The 13,818-nt window shown below is 48.8% G+C and overlaps 6 protein-coding genes across 6 annotated transcripts, besides 6 other annotated features; 5 read left to right on the top strand and 1 right to left on the bottom strand.

Annotated features, from left to right (window-relative positions):
• Positions 1–161: 161 nt before the first annotated feature.
• Tb10.389.0350 (dynein light chain 2B cytoplasmic) lies at positions 162–518 on the top strand (the record flags this gene model as incomplete). The annotated part of the gene is made up of 1 exon (XM_822703.1): positions 162–518. The coding sequence occupies one exon, from the start codon at positions 162–164 to the stop codon at positions 516–518; it is 357 nt and encodes a 118-aa protein (XP_827796.1).
• A 292-nt stretch (positions 519–810) lies between these two features.
• Positions 811–831: a microsatellite.
• Positions 832–1,257: 426 nt separating this feature from the next.
• Positions 1,258–2,574, top strand: Tb10.389.0360 (hypothetical protein, conserved; the record flags this gene model as incomplete). The annotated part of the gene is made up of 1 exon (XM_822702.1): positions 1,258–2,574. The coding sequence occupies one exon, from the start codon at positions 1,258–1,260 to the stop codon at positions 2,572–2,574; it is 1,317 nt and encodes a 438-aa protein (XP_827795.1).
• A 1,114-nt stretch (positions 2,575–3,688) lies between these two features.
• Positions 3,689–5,452, top strand: Tb10.389.0370 (hypothetical protein, conserved; the record flags this gene model as incomplete). Its single annotated transcript, XM_822701.1, has 1 exon — positions 3,689–5,452. The coding sequence occupies one exon, from the start codon at positions 3,689–3,691 to the stop codon at positions 5,450–5,452; it is 1,764 nt and encodes a 587-aa protein (XP_827794.1).
• Positions 5,453–5,846: 394 nt separating this feature from the next.
• Positions 5,847–5,885: a microsatellite.
• A 626-nt stretch (positions 5,886–6,511) lies between these two features.
• Positions 6,512–6,534: a microsatellite.
• Positions 6,535–7,033: 499 nt separating this feature from the next.
• Tb10.389.0390 (hypothetical protein, conserved) lies at positions 7,034–10,789 on the top strand (the record flags this gene model as incomplete). The annotated part of the gene is made up of 1 exon (XM_822700.1): positions 7,034–10,789. One exon carries the CDS (start codon positions 7,034–7,036, stop codon positions 10,787–10,789), a length of 3,756 nt encoding a protein of 1,251 aa, XP_827793.1.
• Positions 10,790–11,621: 832 nt separating this feature from the next.
• Positions 11,622–11,700: a sequence feature (A-rich).
• Positions 11,701–11,868: 168 nt separating this feature from the next.
• Positions 11,869–12,294, top strand: Tb10.389.0400 (hypothetical protein; the record flags this gene model as incomplete). The annotated part of the gene is made up of 1 exon (XM_822699.1): positions 11,869–12,294. One exon carries the CDS (start codon positions 11,869–11,871, stop codon positions 12,292–12,294), a length of 426 nt encoding a protein of 141 aa, XP_827792.1.
• Positions 12,059–12,080: a microsatellite.
• A 162-nt stretch (positions 12,295–12,456) lies between the features above and the next one.
• Positions 12,457–12,500: a microsatellite.
• Positions 12,501–13,388: 888 nt separating this feature from the next.
• Positions 13,389–13,619, bottom strand: Tb10.389.0410 (hypothetical protein, unlikely; the record flags this gene model as incomplete). Its single annotated transcript, XM_822698.1, has 1 exon — positions 13,389–13,619. One exon carries the CDS (start codon positions 13,617–13,619, stop codon positions 13,389–13,391), a length of 231 nt encoding a protein of 76 aa, XP_827791.1.
• Between the last annotated feature and the right edge of the window lie 199 nt (positions 13,620–13,818).

The raw sequence follows: 13,818 nt of genomic DNA, 5'->3' as shown, positions 1-13,818 counted from the left end.
CAGGTTCACCAAACTCAATTGGAGAGGTGGCGCAACCATAAGCGCAAATCATACAATCACAGAAAAGAAAAGGGGACCCAAGCGGGGTCTACGAGAAGAAAACGAAACCTAAAGGAAGGGTGGAGAGAAAAAAAAAAGAACAAGGATACATTTAAGCAAAAATGGCTGCAATTGGAGGCGGGAGCGGCGACATTGAAGAACTACTGAAGCAAATTACAAACCATCCAGGTGTTCAGGGTATAATCATCGTCAACACGGATGGAATCCCTATTCGTCACACGTTTCAAGAGCACTCACGGCTCCTCGCAGTGCAGTACAGTGCATTGTTCCAAAGTTTAGCCATGAAAGCCCGAAATGCTGTGCTTGAAATAGATAACAACAATGAACTTCTCTTCCTTCGCGTTCGGACGAAAAAACATGAAGTACTCGTCGCACCCGACACGAAATATCTCCTGATTGTCATTCAGCAGGTGGAGAGTGGAGATGCTGTCCCCAATGCAAATGGTGTTAGTGCGTAGAGTAACTGAGTTGCGTTATGAGGTTTTATTAGTTGAGGAATGAGGCGAGGAAAAAAAAAAGAAGAAGAGTGCTGTCGGGTACAAAGTTGGTGCTAGCAGTTCTTTGTTGAGAAGCTTTACTGGCTTTTAAAGGTTACATTTCATCTACGATTAGAGTGTTCAAGTAGATAAGAGCGAGGGGATATGCATTGGATTTTTCTGGCGCGATGTGCCCGCTTAAACTCTCCTCGTTTTCCGCATGTAAGCAGGCAGATAAAAGCCACACTTCTCTAACCTTCTTAGCCTTCGCCCTTGTGTGTGTGTGTGTGTGTGTTTCTTTTTTTTTTTTTTGGACATTAAATGTACATATTACATGAAAAGGAGGAAATAAAGAGGCGGAAGAGGAGTGATTAGATAATACAGTTATTTATTCCCCATCCTCCTCAGACACCAACGACTACTTCCTCTCCCATTCCCACCCTCCCCCACCTTGTTGTTAACCGTGGTGAGGAATCTCTACGCTTCTCAAAGAGGTCATTTATTTTTGCACCTTGTTTGGTGCATGCGTAAGTCTCAAGTCTTGTATTCCTCCATCTCTTCTGCTTTATTATGTATATGTTTGTTTGTATTTGATGTACTCATGTAACATCTCGTAGCAGCAACAGCCCCCAACAGGTTATAGATTACATTTCTTTTAAAAAAAAAAATTACCGTTGACGGAGAGCACTAGGGTTTCAGTCTTGCGGCTCCACTACACAGAATGAAAGACGATGAGTTGGAAAGAAAAATTGAAGCTGCTCAACAAAAGCTTGCAGCTTTAAAACAGAGAGAGGAGGACATGGAAGTAGAGCAAAGGCAAAAGGAATCCCTCCTTAGCCAGCTGAAAGATCAGATCAACGATTTAGATAGAAAAAAGGGAATGATTTTGGAACGAGTAAAGGAAGTCAACGCTGAGACGGATGCCGTGCGGAGTTATTTACACTCCATCGAGCACCTCGATATGCTCGAGGGCATGCTTTTCGAAAGGAAAACGCAACTCCTTCACCAGCAGAGGCGTCGGGACATGTTGTTGCAGCAACTCAGTGATGTGGAAACGGCATTGGGAAAGTCGCGCACGCAGTCAGACGAGGAATTGAATAACGACACGGAATGCGACTGTACGCCATCGGTTGAGGAATGGGAGAACATCAACTTATTACGCCGCAATGCGAACGGCATCTACCGCTTTTTCCGAAGCAGCATGTCGCACGCCCTAGATCACCCCGCCACCGTGTTCCACCAAAGTATTCGCAAGATGAGCCGAATGGCTCGTGATCGTGAAGTAGAACTCGCCATGCAGGTGGAGTGCATAGAAACATATACACAGCAGATGGTGTTGCAGGAAAGGACTCTGAGCCGCATCGAACACGAATATAAACAGGAAGTGGGAAGTATGCAACGCAGCGGTCGCAGCATGTTGCAAGCTATGGGAGAGGCAGCAGAAGCGGAGGTGGCGGAACTCCGAATTGCCATCCAACGTGCACTTGAAGAGCGCAGTGAGCTTCAGAGTCGGCTGCGCAGGCACAACAAAACATCTCAAAACAATGGACTGTTGCTCAACGGTAACTTATTGATTGCAGAGAATCGGCACTCCGATCCACTGGAAGGTGAAAAGAAGTGCGGAGATGAAAAGGGCGACGGCACGTCGGTGCGAGTGGAAGCTGATACTGAGAAGCAGGAACTTGCATCGCCACGTTTGGTGAATGGTGAAGAAATACTGAGCCCAGTCGAAACAAATGCAACTAGAACGACAGATCCGGCGAGGTTCACGGGGGAATATCTCCCCCGAGTCTCCAACGATCCGGAACTGGACGGCCTCCGCAGGCAAGTGGCAACCATGGAAAGGTATGCTCTAAGGATGCACAGGCGGTACGAGGAGTTGGAAGAGGATGTCGCCAAGCGGCTCAAAGAGCACGATATTAATGTCAAGAGGCAAGAGACGAAGCTCAAGGAGGCAACGAATGCAGTTACTGTTCTTGAGAAGGAGAAACTAGAATGGAAGGCACTGAAAAAACAGATGTCACTATTGGCTCACTAGATATATTAGACTGCGAAAATCGAATACAATGCTAATTTCGTCTTCTCTACAACGTAATGTGTTTATATTTTGTTTTTTGTTTGCTTTTTTTTTTTTTTAGTTGCTCTTTGTCTATTGCATTCCTTCTAGAAAATTTGGTGATGGCAATGTGACGTCATGGGCCAGGGCACTGGGTTGGAGAACATTTTCAGCGCCCCTCGAGCGCGCACACCTCTTCGTTGGCTAAACCACATGTTTCCATGTGAATGTTAGAACAATTATCATCACTGTTATTTTTTGCGTGTTTCTCCGAAAGATTCACCACAAGCAATTCCCACCTGACTTCAAACACTTTTTCCTCACATCTCTGCAAGGGCATGTGCGAACGAAATGATACGTAGAAAAGCAAAGACATACATGTATGGATAAGTACCAATGGTATATGTATGGCAGGTAGGGCGAGGGCGCCGATCATCTGAACACACTCATCATCAAAGCGTACCAAAATAACCATACGCAAAGTTGTCTATGCTCGCGCACCCCTTTAAAAATATACGTGTGAAATAAAAAAGGGGGGATAGAAGAAGTCAGTGCGGGCATGCATGATGTAGTGACGAGCGCAAGTGTGTTTTTTTTGTTTTTTCATGATCACACTGCTAAAAATTGTTGTTTTTTTATTTGGGGGGGGGGTGAGGGACGAAAAAACTGTGAAGGACAAACACCAATTTATCACATATGGAAATCGCTTTTTCTCCCCTGTTTCCACCCGAAGCAACGATGGTGTTGAATTGGGAGAAGTGGCTTTGGTTGAAGCAGGTGACACGCGTTACCATGATTGTGTAGATTTCAATTGTGTCACCGATCACACAGACGTGCGCTGATAAAGTCGATACAATTTGACGCTACATGGACCTGGTTTGAGTGTGAATTGAGTTCCGTGCCCATTTAGTGACGTTTTAGTTGCCCGGTCCTAGTTTTATCATAACTTTTTGTTTACTGGGAATATCATCTGAATAAAGCCAGTGCAAATGCATGCTGGTGGGTCTTTTATCGAGTCTTTTTTTTTTTGAGATTTTCCAACGTTTAAGCGGTCATAAATAACGCGGGAGAGGGGTCAAGTAGACCGAAGAAAAGAATGTTAAGGCGAGGCGTTTACAGAACGGCACCGGTTGTTTTAATGGTTTTGATCGCCTTCATTCTGTTGGCACTTCAATCGACGGTGCGGAGAAGCATTGGTGCTGAGGTGTATGGGATAAACCACACCATGGGGCAGGCTGTGTTTCTCAGTTGTAACCGACACGACGGTGATCAAAACTACTGGGACGTCATCGCCACTACGGTTGAGCAACGCCTCAACGGCTCCGTAGCCAAACAAATGGGACAATGCATTTCGCGGCGCCCGGTAGATGCACTGATATGGACTGGTGACGCCGTGTACGCGGACAGAACTGTGATACTCCGGAAAACTCCACCGCCACTTGACTTAAAGGCTGCACAGGCCAAGTTTGTCCATCAAGCTAACGCCCCGCAATACGTTGCTTTCCGCCACACTTGCGTTGCTAAGCGAAAACGTACTAACATTCCATCTTCTAGTGAAGAGGTTGGCAAACGTGTGGAAGGGGAAGGGGAAGGGGAGGAGCATCGCGTCATCGGCGTATGGGATGATCATGACATGGGAAAGAATGACGGGGGAGCAGAATTCTCCGACAAGGACGCGATGCAGCAGTTCTATTTAGACTTTCTGGGAGTGCCTCGCACTGATCCAAGGAGAAAGCGGCAAGGAGTTTACCACTTTGAGGCCGTTCCAGTTGAATTGTTAAGTTCTACGGCTGGCAGTGACACCGCAGCAACCGCTGCGGTAAATGTAATGAAACATTTTTATGATAACGCTTTTTGTTTTCTGCTACTGGACGCGCGATACTTCAGAGATCCATCCAACGCTACTCGGAGTGGAAATATGTTAGGTGAAACACAGTGGCAGTGGTTGGAAGAGCGACTTAGGGACGACGTGGCGGGGCGTAACCCAGCGACCGGTCGTGAGCGTTGTGCTCTTACGGTGGTAGCAAATGGTGTGCAAATTATGTTAGACGAGAAGGTGTCGGAAAGCTGGGCTGCCTTCCCCCGATCCCGTGACCGACTCTTTGCACTACTGCGGCAGTTCCGGACTGATCGGGTAATCTTTATGAGTGGTGACGTCCACTTGGGTGAAATCGGGATGGACACCCGAAAAGCCGCCATGAGGACACTTGGATATCCCATTATAGAGGCCACAAGTTCTGGGCTCACGCATAGCACGGCTAGTTTCGTTGCGCTGCCAACAATCCTCACGTCTCTGTTTCCGAGCAGACGACGGGTTGGGGTTTATGTTGAGCGTAACTTCGGTGTGTTGAAGTTAACAGCGAATTCAAAGGCTCGGTTTGAGTTGTCAGAGACAAGCGCGCACGAGGAACGTCGAGAGCAATTCGAGAGGGATGTGAACGCTTCCATTCTAATTCACAGCATTCCTGAAAATGGAGCAGTGGCCCTGCACCTAACGCTGCCGCTTAGTGCCCTTACACATAAGTCGGGTTGTCAACTATACAAAGCAAAGGCAAACGAGTATGGGTGGATTGAGGATGCCACATTAGCTAAACAACAAGAATGTGAAACCATGTTTCGCCAAGAACGTGACGAACGTGGTGCTGGCATTCCCGACCGACACTATCCCCCAACCTACCCCACGCCCTTTGTTACATACGTGATGCAGTCGGTTCAGGGGCAGGTTTGGCCGGACTGCACTTTGCTTCAAGTGTTGTTTCGCTTCCTCCTTGCGACATTTCTTCTGCTTATCTTTGTAGGTGCCATATCCGTTGCGCTTTGCTGTCAGTGTTACAAAAACAGAAAGGCAAAGAAGGCGTAATCTGTACGTGCTCGAATTCGTGGTCAGATTCACAGCCTGTCGGCTGGCGCAACACATCTATTTACGAAACGTGCATGGGGTTAATTGGAACATTACAAGTGTTACGCAGCTCCTCTTTTGTTTATTGCAATAGCGTGTGTGATTCTTACAATGCGCTTTGCATCACTTACCAGTGTATTTTCCCCGCCCTCCTCCTTGCCTGATAAAGTTGTTGTGGTTTCATAATTAATCCCTTTCCAGCATGCTCCGCCTTCCTGTGCGCGTGTTCCAGTGAGTGACGTTGTGCGGTAAACAACACTTCCCGATGCAATTAGTGCCGAAGGGGATGTTAAAAGGTAGATAAAGCGTAGCGTTAGCAGGGTTTGTTTCAATATGGAAGTCGTGTTTTGGGATAATATATATATATATTTATATATATATATTTATATTTATACGTTTACTTGTCTTCGTAATTAAGCTCATGCGACGGATTGGGGAACATTTCTCTCAGCAAGTGTTTTTGATCGTTGAGAGCGATGTGCTCCTTAATGTGTCCTCTGTTTGCATAAGGGAAACCATCCGCGCTGTCCTCGGTACCTTTCCCAACTCCCTTTTTCCGATGCACTGTTAGTCGTTTGGTATTAATTGCAGGAAGAAGTCAGTGGAAGGTACTCGCGGCGCACGGACGTCCCTTCAGTTTAGTATTCGTATTTGCTGACCGCAACTGTGCGATATCGCCCGGAAAAGTTGCAATAGCATTGGCGACTTCCCCCCCCCCCCTCTTCTACTTCCCATCGATGCAAAAAGGCAATATTAACCATAATTAAAAAAAAAAACGATGCAAGACAACTACCACTCTTACTGGAAGTGAAACGGAGGTGCTGGTGGTGGTGCTTTCTCTTAGCATAATTATTGTTGCAGTCCCCATGGGTTTCCTGTTGGCACCCCTCTTGGTGTGTTATATCATGTATGGTGGGCAGCCAAACTTAAACTTCACGTACCGCTCTAATTGGCACGTGGTTTTTGCAGTGGGATGATTTTATTCTGCGCAAAACGAGTTTTTTTAATTTTTACATATGCTTTTTTTTTCTTTTTTTTTTTTTGCGTTGTTACATCTTTCCATCCCCCCTCCTTCCTTCCGTTATTTATATCACGTGCGTTGCCGCAGGAGGTGGTGCGGGCCCCCGCCAGCAGCAGGGACTGCCGGTTTCACGGCGCAGCTTCATTTTCCATTGTTTTTTTCACTCAATTTTACCTCACGGGTTCTATCGTTTGGCTCCTCAATAAATTGGGGCTACCACTTAGTCAAAAGTTCAGATACATGTGGAACACTCGAGTGCTCGGTACGCCGCTTTTGTGTGAAGGCAAAGAAATACGTGATGAATATCGGAGAGGTTTTTGAAGATTGCAAAAATTTATGGTGTGAAGTATCATCCCATTGTTCAACCGAGCGTCGTCATTTTCCTCTTCCCGTTTTTTTAATATCCGATTCCCCCATACGTCGTCTGCCTCACCGCTGCCCTCGGGAAGGGCCTCCAAAGGGAAAGAAGAAGCTTTAAAGTTATCCGTGGTTGGGATCATAAGGGTGGGTCGAGGAAAAAAATGACGGATAAGGAAGATGCCAGTGAGTTTATTATTGTTGATGATGATGAATCAAAACGACGAGAGGAGGACCCGACGCAGGAAAACATTCAACTGTCGCTTACACCTCAGAATGCATCGGATCACACCGTTTCCCCAACAAACTCCCACGAGTCGGTTCTTGCTTTGAAGAGGGGAGATATTGTTGATGGTGCTGCTCGCACGGGTGTGAGCATCACAACCAACCTTGTCTTTTCGGCAACTGTGGCCAACCCGATAGCGGCGGCAGCGGTCGCTGCATACGAGTCATTCCGCGCTGTCAGCGACTACCGGCGTGGGGCGCTTAACGTATTGGGATTGCCAATGGATCGTACGGATTTGGCGTTGCGCATTGGCAAGGAGGTTGGAACCGCAGCCACTGGCTTGGCGATTGGATACGCCATTGGATCGCTGATCGGGTTGGGTTCCATTCCAGTGGTTGGGCAAGTTATTGCAACTACAGTGCTTTCTGTTGCTTTAAACTTCTGCGTTGTAACGCTACTCACTCGGCATGTTGATCGTCTAATTCTTAAAATTAAGCTTAGGAGACAGTACGGGTACCCCCGTAACGAACAGGGGGCCCGGAGGCGCTTCGAGGAACTACTCGAACCACAGCATTGCCTGCTCTCCTTTGAGACATGCCGTATCGTCCAACACTACAGAGATTACCGAGTGGCATGCGGGTGGGAGGGTCTCACGGATATTAGCGAGTACCGTGCCTCGGCTAATATTGCGTTGATGCCTATATCCTTCCAGCATTTTGCGATAGTTCAGCTGCAGCGGAAGTGGGGTTTTGTAAACGAACGCAATGAGTGCAGAAAGGTTTACAGAGCACTTTTGCTCGTGCACCACCCCGACAGAGGCGGGAGCGGTGAGTTGACGGGTGTGCTGAACCATGACTTTGAGGTCTACGCCTTCTGCCAGGGCTGGCATGAGGATTGCCGGCGTTTGTGTCAAGAAAATGAGGAAGCAATCCACACAGATGGTGCGCGGCGCCCCCGAAAACGAAAGAAGAATGCCGTTGTGAGCTTTCTGCAATCGCTGTTTCGTACTGGAAAGAACTCTTCACAAGAAGCCCAAGAGCTGTGTGACAGTGGACTCTTGGCGTTAGAAGCGGGGACCCCACTGGAGTTGAGCGAACTGGAGGAACTTAGCGTGGACGAGCCGGATGAAAGTGTCGCTGATGAGGAATACGCAGTTTCGGAAACGAAAGCTTCGACGACGCAGCACAGCATCTGTGTAGTACTAGCCGCTATTCAGCGTTGTTACCAACTCACAACCGAGGCAGTTCCGTTTTCGTGGTTGAAACAGCTGCACAGGGATTGTGAGGGATGGTCGCGGCTCAAGGTCAACGTGCACATGTTCATCAGAATGCATGTATTTGTTCACATCGCGGATGAAGTCGCTGCGAGGGATACCGCAACGACCGTTTTACCCGTCGAGCGTTCCTGCTGTGATTTCCGGTGGTGCACAAAATGTGAGGCGGTGGCAAAGCGTGAGGATCTAAGGAGGACAATTGTCGCAACTTGCTTTCCAAAGCACGTGACCGGCAAGTTGATCGAGGCATTTGAGTTGTGGAAAACCGCGCAAAGCCTCGCCCACAGCTTTTTCAAGCAGCACACCGGTGCCACTGCTGATGTAACAGTGGTGGCGGGGACGGGACAGACACTCAGTGCGCTGTTTGACATACAGACCGCGATACAAGCACTCTGCACCGGCGACAGCGATTCGTTGGAAGAATCTGATGAAACAGAAGATGAGAGGACGCTGGAATTCGCGGATGAGGTGAGAATCATCGGGCTTATTGCGGGGTTTGCGCTTTCGGGAGCACACGCTGTTGATACGCACCAGCGACTACGGGAAACGTGCAAGGAATATTACAGAGCGCGGGACAGCAAAATGAAGAGTGTTGCGTCACTGCGGCACGCAACGCATGACGTAGGGGGGCGAACCTCCAAATCTACCGCTAAGAAGGAAAAATTGAAGTCGAGCGAACAACGTGAAGGGGACACAAAGGAAAGTTTGCTTTTTCACCAAGTGTTTACGGAGGTAGACGCCGCCACGTGCGAGTTATACAATATCTACAGTGTGCACCTGCCAGAAAATATTGGGTTCTTCAAATTGCTGCCTTCCTCCTGCGCCCGTTGCGCGCACCAAAAATGTGAAATTCGGCGCTATGTAAAATACGAGCGTGAACGTACCTTAGTGAGTTACAAGCACGTTGTGGTTGAGCCCCGAAATGTATTGGAACCCCACAAACCTGCAACCTATCAGGGGATGGTGTTAAAAGATGGAAAAGAGATCAGCGAAATCGAGTTTGCCCTGTTGTGCGCTGAGTATGTGGATCCCATCAGCGGCACCGTTACACCATGCTGGCTCAAGCGGTATACATTCCCAAAATATGAAAATGAGTCTTCGGTACAAACAACCAAGGTATTCAAAACCCTCATGGAACGTGAGCTGCGACTTCAGGAGACGTGCGCGTCCTGTCGCGTGACCTCTGCAATTGAAGTATTCGGTGATGAGCACACAAATCAAATATATTTTCATCTACCCCGGGGCGGAACACAAGTGCGATTTAGCTCACCCCAGGACATCTTAAAAAGAATCAAACAACACGGGGTTCGATGGCTCCACGGCGCCTTGCAGGCTATTATTGACATTCACTCGTGCCAGGTAACCCATGGCGATATCTGCATGTCCAACTTCACACATGATGACTTTGGAAATACGACGCTCGGATTTTTTTCAAACTCCCTGAAGGTGCACAAATACGGGACGAAAACCGCTCAGGATGACGCTGCTGACTTTGGAGTGACTCTACACGCTGAAGTACTCCCATACCTTCGTGGCACCCTGCCGCAGACCAAATCTTCTCCCCATCGCAACGCTAGTGACGACAGGGCCTCTTCAGGTGTGGTGACTGGATGCGGCCAGGCCGAGCAACAGATAAGGGAAATGTTTAATGTGTTTCTGGAAGTCGCTGACCGTTTGACGGGTAAACTGGAGCCTCGTTGGAGTCTGCTGGATGCAAGAGGCTTCGTACGGCGCCTTATCAAAGTAAACTATGATTGTGACGAACGTCAATACCTCTTTACCAAGGAGGTTTCCTACCCGCCGTATTGGACAGCGCAAAAAAACATGGGGCCTGTCTCGTTGTTTCCAGACAACCGCGTTCTCATGCACCGATCACCTCAGGGCACCGCGGTGTTTCTCAACCGTAACATTTACTTGTGGGAAACATATTGGAAATATCGCCAGCAACTGGTGCTGGCGCGCGGGTGTAGTTCTTTTTCAGTGCCGGTGGCGTTGAGAGAGCAACCTCACTTCTTACCGTGCAGCGACGATTGTGAGGTCAACGAACGATTCTTGTGGTACAACTGCAAGGACGAGGAGGAGGCATGGCAAATATGTCTCGAGGGGACTAAAGAAGAAAAATGCCGGTTTGCATTTGTTCCGCCGTGGATGGAGGCCAAAAAACAAACACGCAACGATGACAACCCGTGGGCCACGTGGGCAATCGTGTTCCGCGTCGCACTGGGGGCTGTGGTGAGTGATGAGGACGAAATGGAAACATGTTGCGTACCGTCAGCGGGGCCTGACACCGGCCTCTTTGTTGTGCAGCGATGCGCGATGGTGAGAGGCAGCGGGCCCGCGGCAGGTCAGTGGGAATTGTCGGTGCCGTCACCCGGTACGCGAAGTTATCCCGAATACCTCGTCCGCTGGTTTCACAGCTAACATAGCGAAGAACGTGGGTGACAGGGGAAAAAAAAGGGTTATTGCAACCGGAGCCAGCTCCAGAGACGCCGCAAACGCCATCGAGGATGGTGAGTGCCGTGTACGCTCCGTACCATGCTGCGCTCGTAAAGGTGAGTGCGGTGAAGAAGCGGGAATCGAGTAGCGGACGTCTTTTTTTCCCCCTTTTGGCTGGTTGCGGGGTGTTTTACTCGGTGGGCATGTGCATTATATTGTTTGTTAAACAGAGAACTCAGAAGCGGTGGTCGCACACACTGCGACTGCGTGGAAACATGGGAACTGTGTAACGGAAATGCATGGTGCTGCGAGGAAAGGGTCATTACTCCATGCGGAAAAAAATATTGCATCAAAATGTTGGAACCGGAAAAGGGTTAGGATTGGGACTACGTTGTGTATTAGAACGACCGCCCGGAACGATTGGGGGAATGTTGTACCATGACGGCAAATTAACGATGGAAAGGTTTGCGCATGAGGGGTAGAGATGTGCAGGGGGGGGGGAGAAAAAAGAAAACCGTCCGCCATCCGCGGCTACTGCCACGAAGGGCGTGTCCTTCTGACACTAACAAAATGCGGCGCCATGTGTCGTACCGACGCGGCAGAATATGATCCTCCCCTCTGCACACACGAAAACACAGTTACAGCACTACGGGGTCCAGTGGTGACGAGAAAGTTTGGCACACCGCGTCCTCTCTAGTCGCTTCCCACCACAACTGACGGGGAGATTGTGTGTGCCTGGGCGTTCAACATGAAGTCCGCTCCTTATTGAAGGGACGATATAAATTTTCGTGTCTTGTACACCAACTTAGTTAAGACGTTTCGTTTTTTTTCCTTTTCGCCCTTTTCCTTTTTTTTCTTTTGATTTATTACCTTTTGCACCTTATTCATTTTCTTTTTGTACAGGAGCGAGCGAATGTTGGTGTCACTGCCGTTTGCCCTGATGAAGCCCACTTCCCCTGACACCGGCGACGCACGAACTTGCGCTTATAAAATTATTCGTGGTGAAGCCCCTCGCCGTTAGAAAAATTGGTAAAGTGGGGATTTTCTTTTCAGACGCTGGCGAAATGATCACTTTTCCCTACGTTTTTTGTCTTTTTCTTTTGACCTACCCGCGCACCTTCTCTCAGCAAAGCCCTACTGCATGTAAAATCCACGGTAGCAGCCTAAAAGGGGTCTGCCGCGACATCGGGAAACACAGACAAGAGGATAGAATCCGGGAAACCCTTTTTTATCCCTGCAGTATGGGAAGGATTTCACACACACACACACACACACATCCGAAGCCCTCCAATGCTGTGCGAAATGATCCACCGTACGCCACCTTTCCTACTGAGGGGCACGGCTCCTTCTTCCTGTTCATTAGACTGAAAACATTCAGAAGCATCGCCACCGAAACAACCGGGAGACGACACGTAAAAGTCGGGCCACTCACTCGAGTGAGGAAAAAGTTGTGGGAAGGGGCTCGGCACACTCCCGTTGCAAAACTTTAACCACCAGACCCTGAGCAATTCCATCCTTCTTTTCCAAAATGCCCGGGAAGCCTCATCATCGACCATAAATTGTTCCCCATCCCCTAAAGTGGCACTTCCCAAGCAAAACAAAAATTCTGTTGATGTATCGTTTACACCTACTCCTTTAAAAGCTATGGTTGATGTGTGTGTGTGTGTGTGTGTGTGTGTGTGTGTGTGTGTGTGTGCTCGGCCCCCGTACCTCCCGTATTTACCAAATTGGTGTGCAAAGGTTGTGGGAAATCATCGAAGTATGCCAAATAAAAATCTCGAGCTGCAGCCCTCGTGAGGTTTCCCGAAACGGAAGCAGCGCGTAAAAAAACACCTTTGGCTAAGGATGAGGGCGTGCACGTGCAACATCACTGCCGCGCTCGCCATGTGACGGTTCGCTCGTTTGAAACTGCTTTTCCTTTCCCCACAATAACGGCTGGCAACTATACAACAGTGTCAAGATCATCAATCCACACTCTTACACCAGGGGGGCCTCCGAGCAAACTGACGGTGCAGGCGGCGCAGGGATTCCGTCACGGAAGGCCACGTACCGCACAGCAGTTTACTTTGTTAGTTCCATAACCTCACCGTAGACTTGACAACCTCGAATTTGCCCACAGGGCGTGCAAGGTAAATGGTGAGAACTTCTGTGGCAGTTTTGTTCATTCGAGCAGGTGGGCGATCTGCCGTTCACATAGAAGAAAGAAATATAAGGAATTTATTCAATGTCGCGAGGTATATGTCCGACTGCCATTCGCTGGCCATGGGCGGGGGCGATCACGCCGCCGGAGTCCCCCTCGTGTTTTCGGCCGAGTAAAGAAGATCACGAGAACGTCTTCAACGTTTAATATGATGGTCCTCTCGGTGTTTCCGGGTCGTCTATGGTTTGGTGAGTTACCAACCGCGCTGGGCACAGTTCCAAGCAGCTCATTCCACGTTGCACCAACGCCTTTCGACTCGAGCATCGTGCGGTATTCCGGGCAGGTCCTACCATTAAGAAATCTATTTCACCGAGAAACAAAAGTCCCCATCACACCAACGGGCGTCTCACCTACGGCAAGGGGCCACATTTTGCCATCGCCAACCTAATACAACATCTTTGCAGCTGTATGCCTCCGTGTGTTCTTCGCGTACGTGGGGAAGGCAAGCGGATCACTTGATGTGCTGGCCGCGCTTCCTGCACCACCGAGGAACCGTAATGGAGATTTATCTCCAAGGGGAAGCAGCGCTGGTAAAAGATATTTCAATTTTTGGGGTTTGTTCCACTTTACGGTTACGACTGGCATACCAGATCCTGCTTTCTTTTTCAGTACCATTGTACATGAGTATATCCCAGTTTTCACCGTAATGTTTCCATGTCCAATGCTTACTGGAAGAGCTACACCTTCCCACGAGAACGAATATATTATTTTCCCTGATACCAACTGTGGGATCGACAACAGGGGGGAAATTAGAGTTCACACAGGTGTTCCCAATGTCGGTGTTGGTGTCTCAACTGGCCCCACCGTCAGCACT

This window comes from Trypanosoma brucei, chromosome 10 (assembly GCF_000002445.2).
Source record: "Trypanosoma brucei brucei TREU927 chromosome 10, whole genome shotgun sequence".
Classification (NCBI taxonomy): Eukaryota; Euglenozoa; class Kinetoplastea; order Trypanosomatida; family Trypanosomatidae; genus Trypanosoma; species Trypanosoma brucei.
Note: the sequence above shows the minus strand (reverse complement) of the source record. Positions and strands in the feature narration are given on the sequence as shown.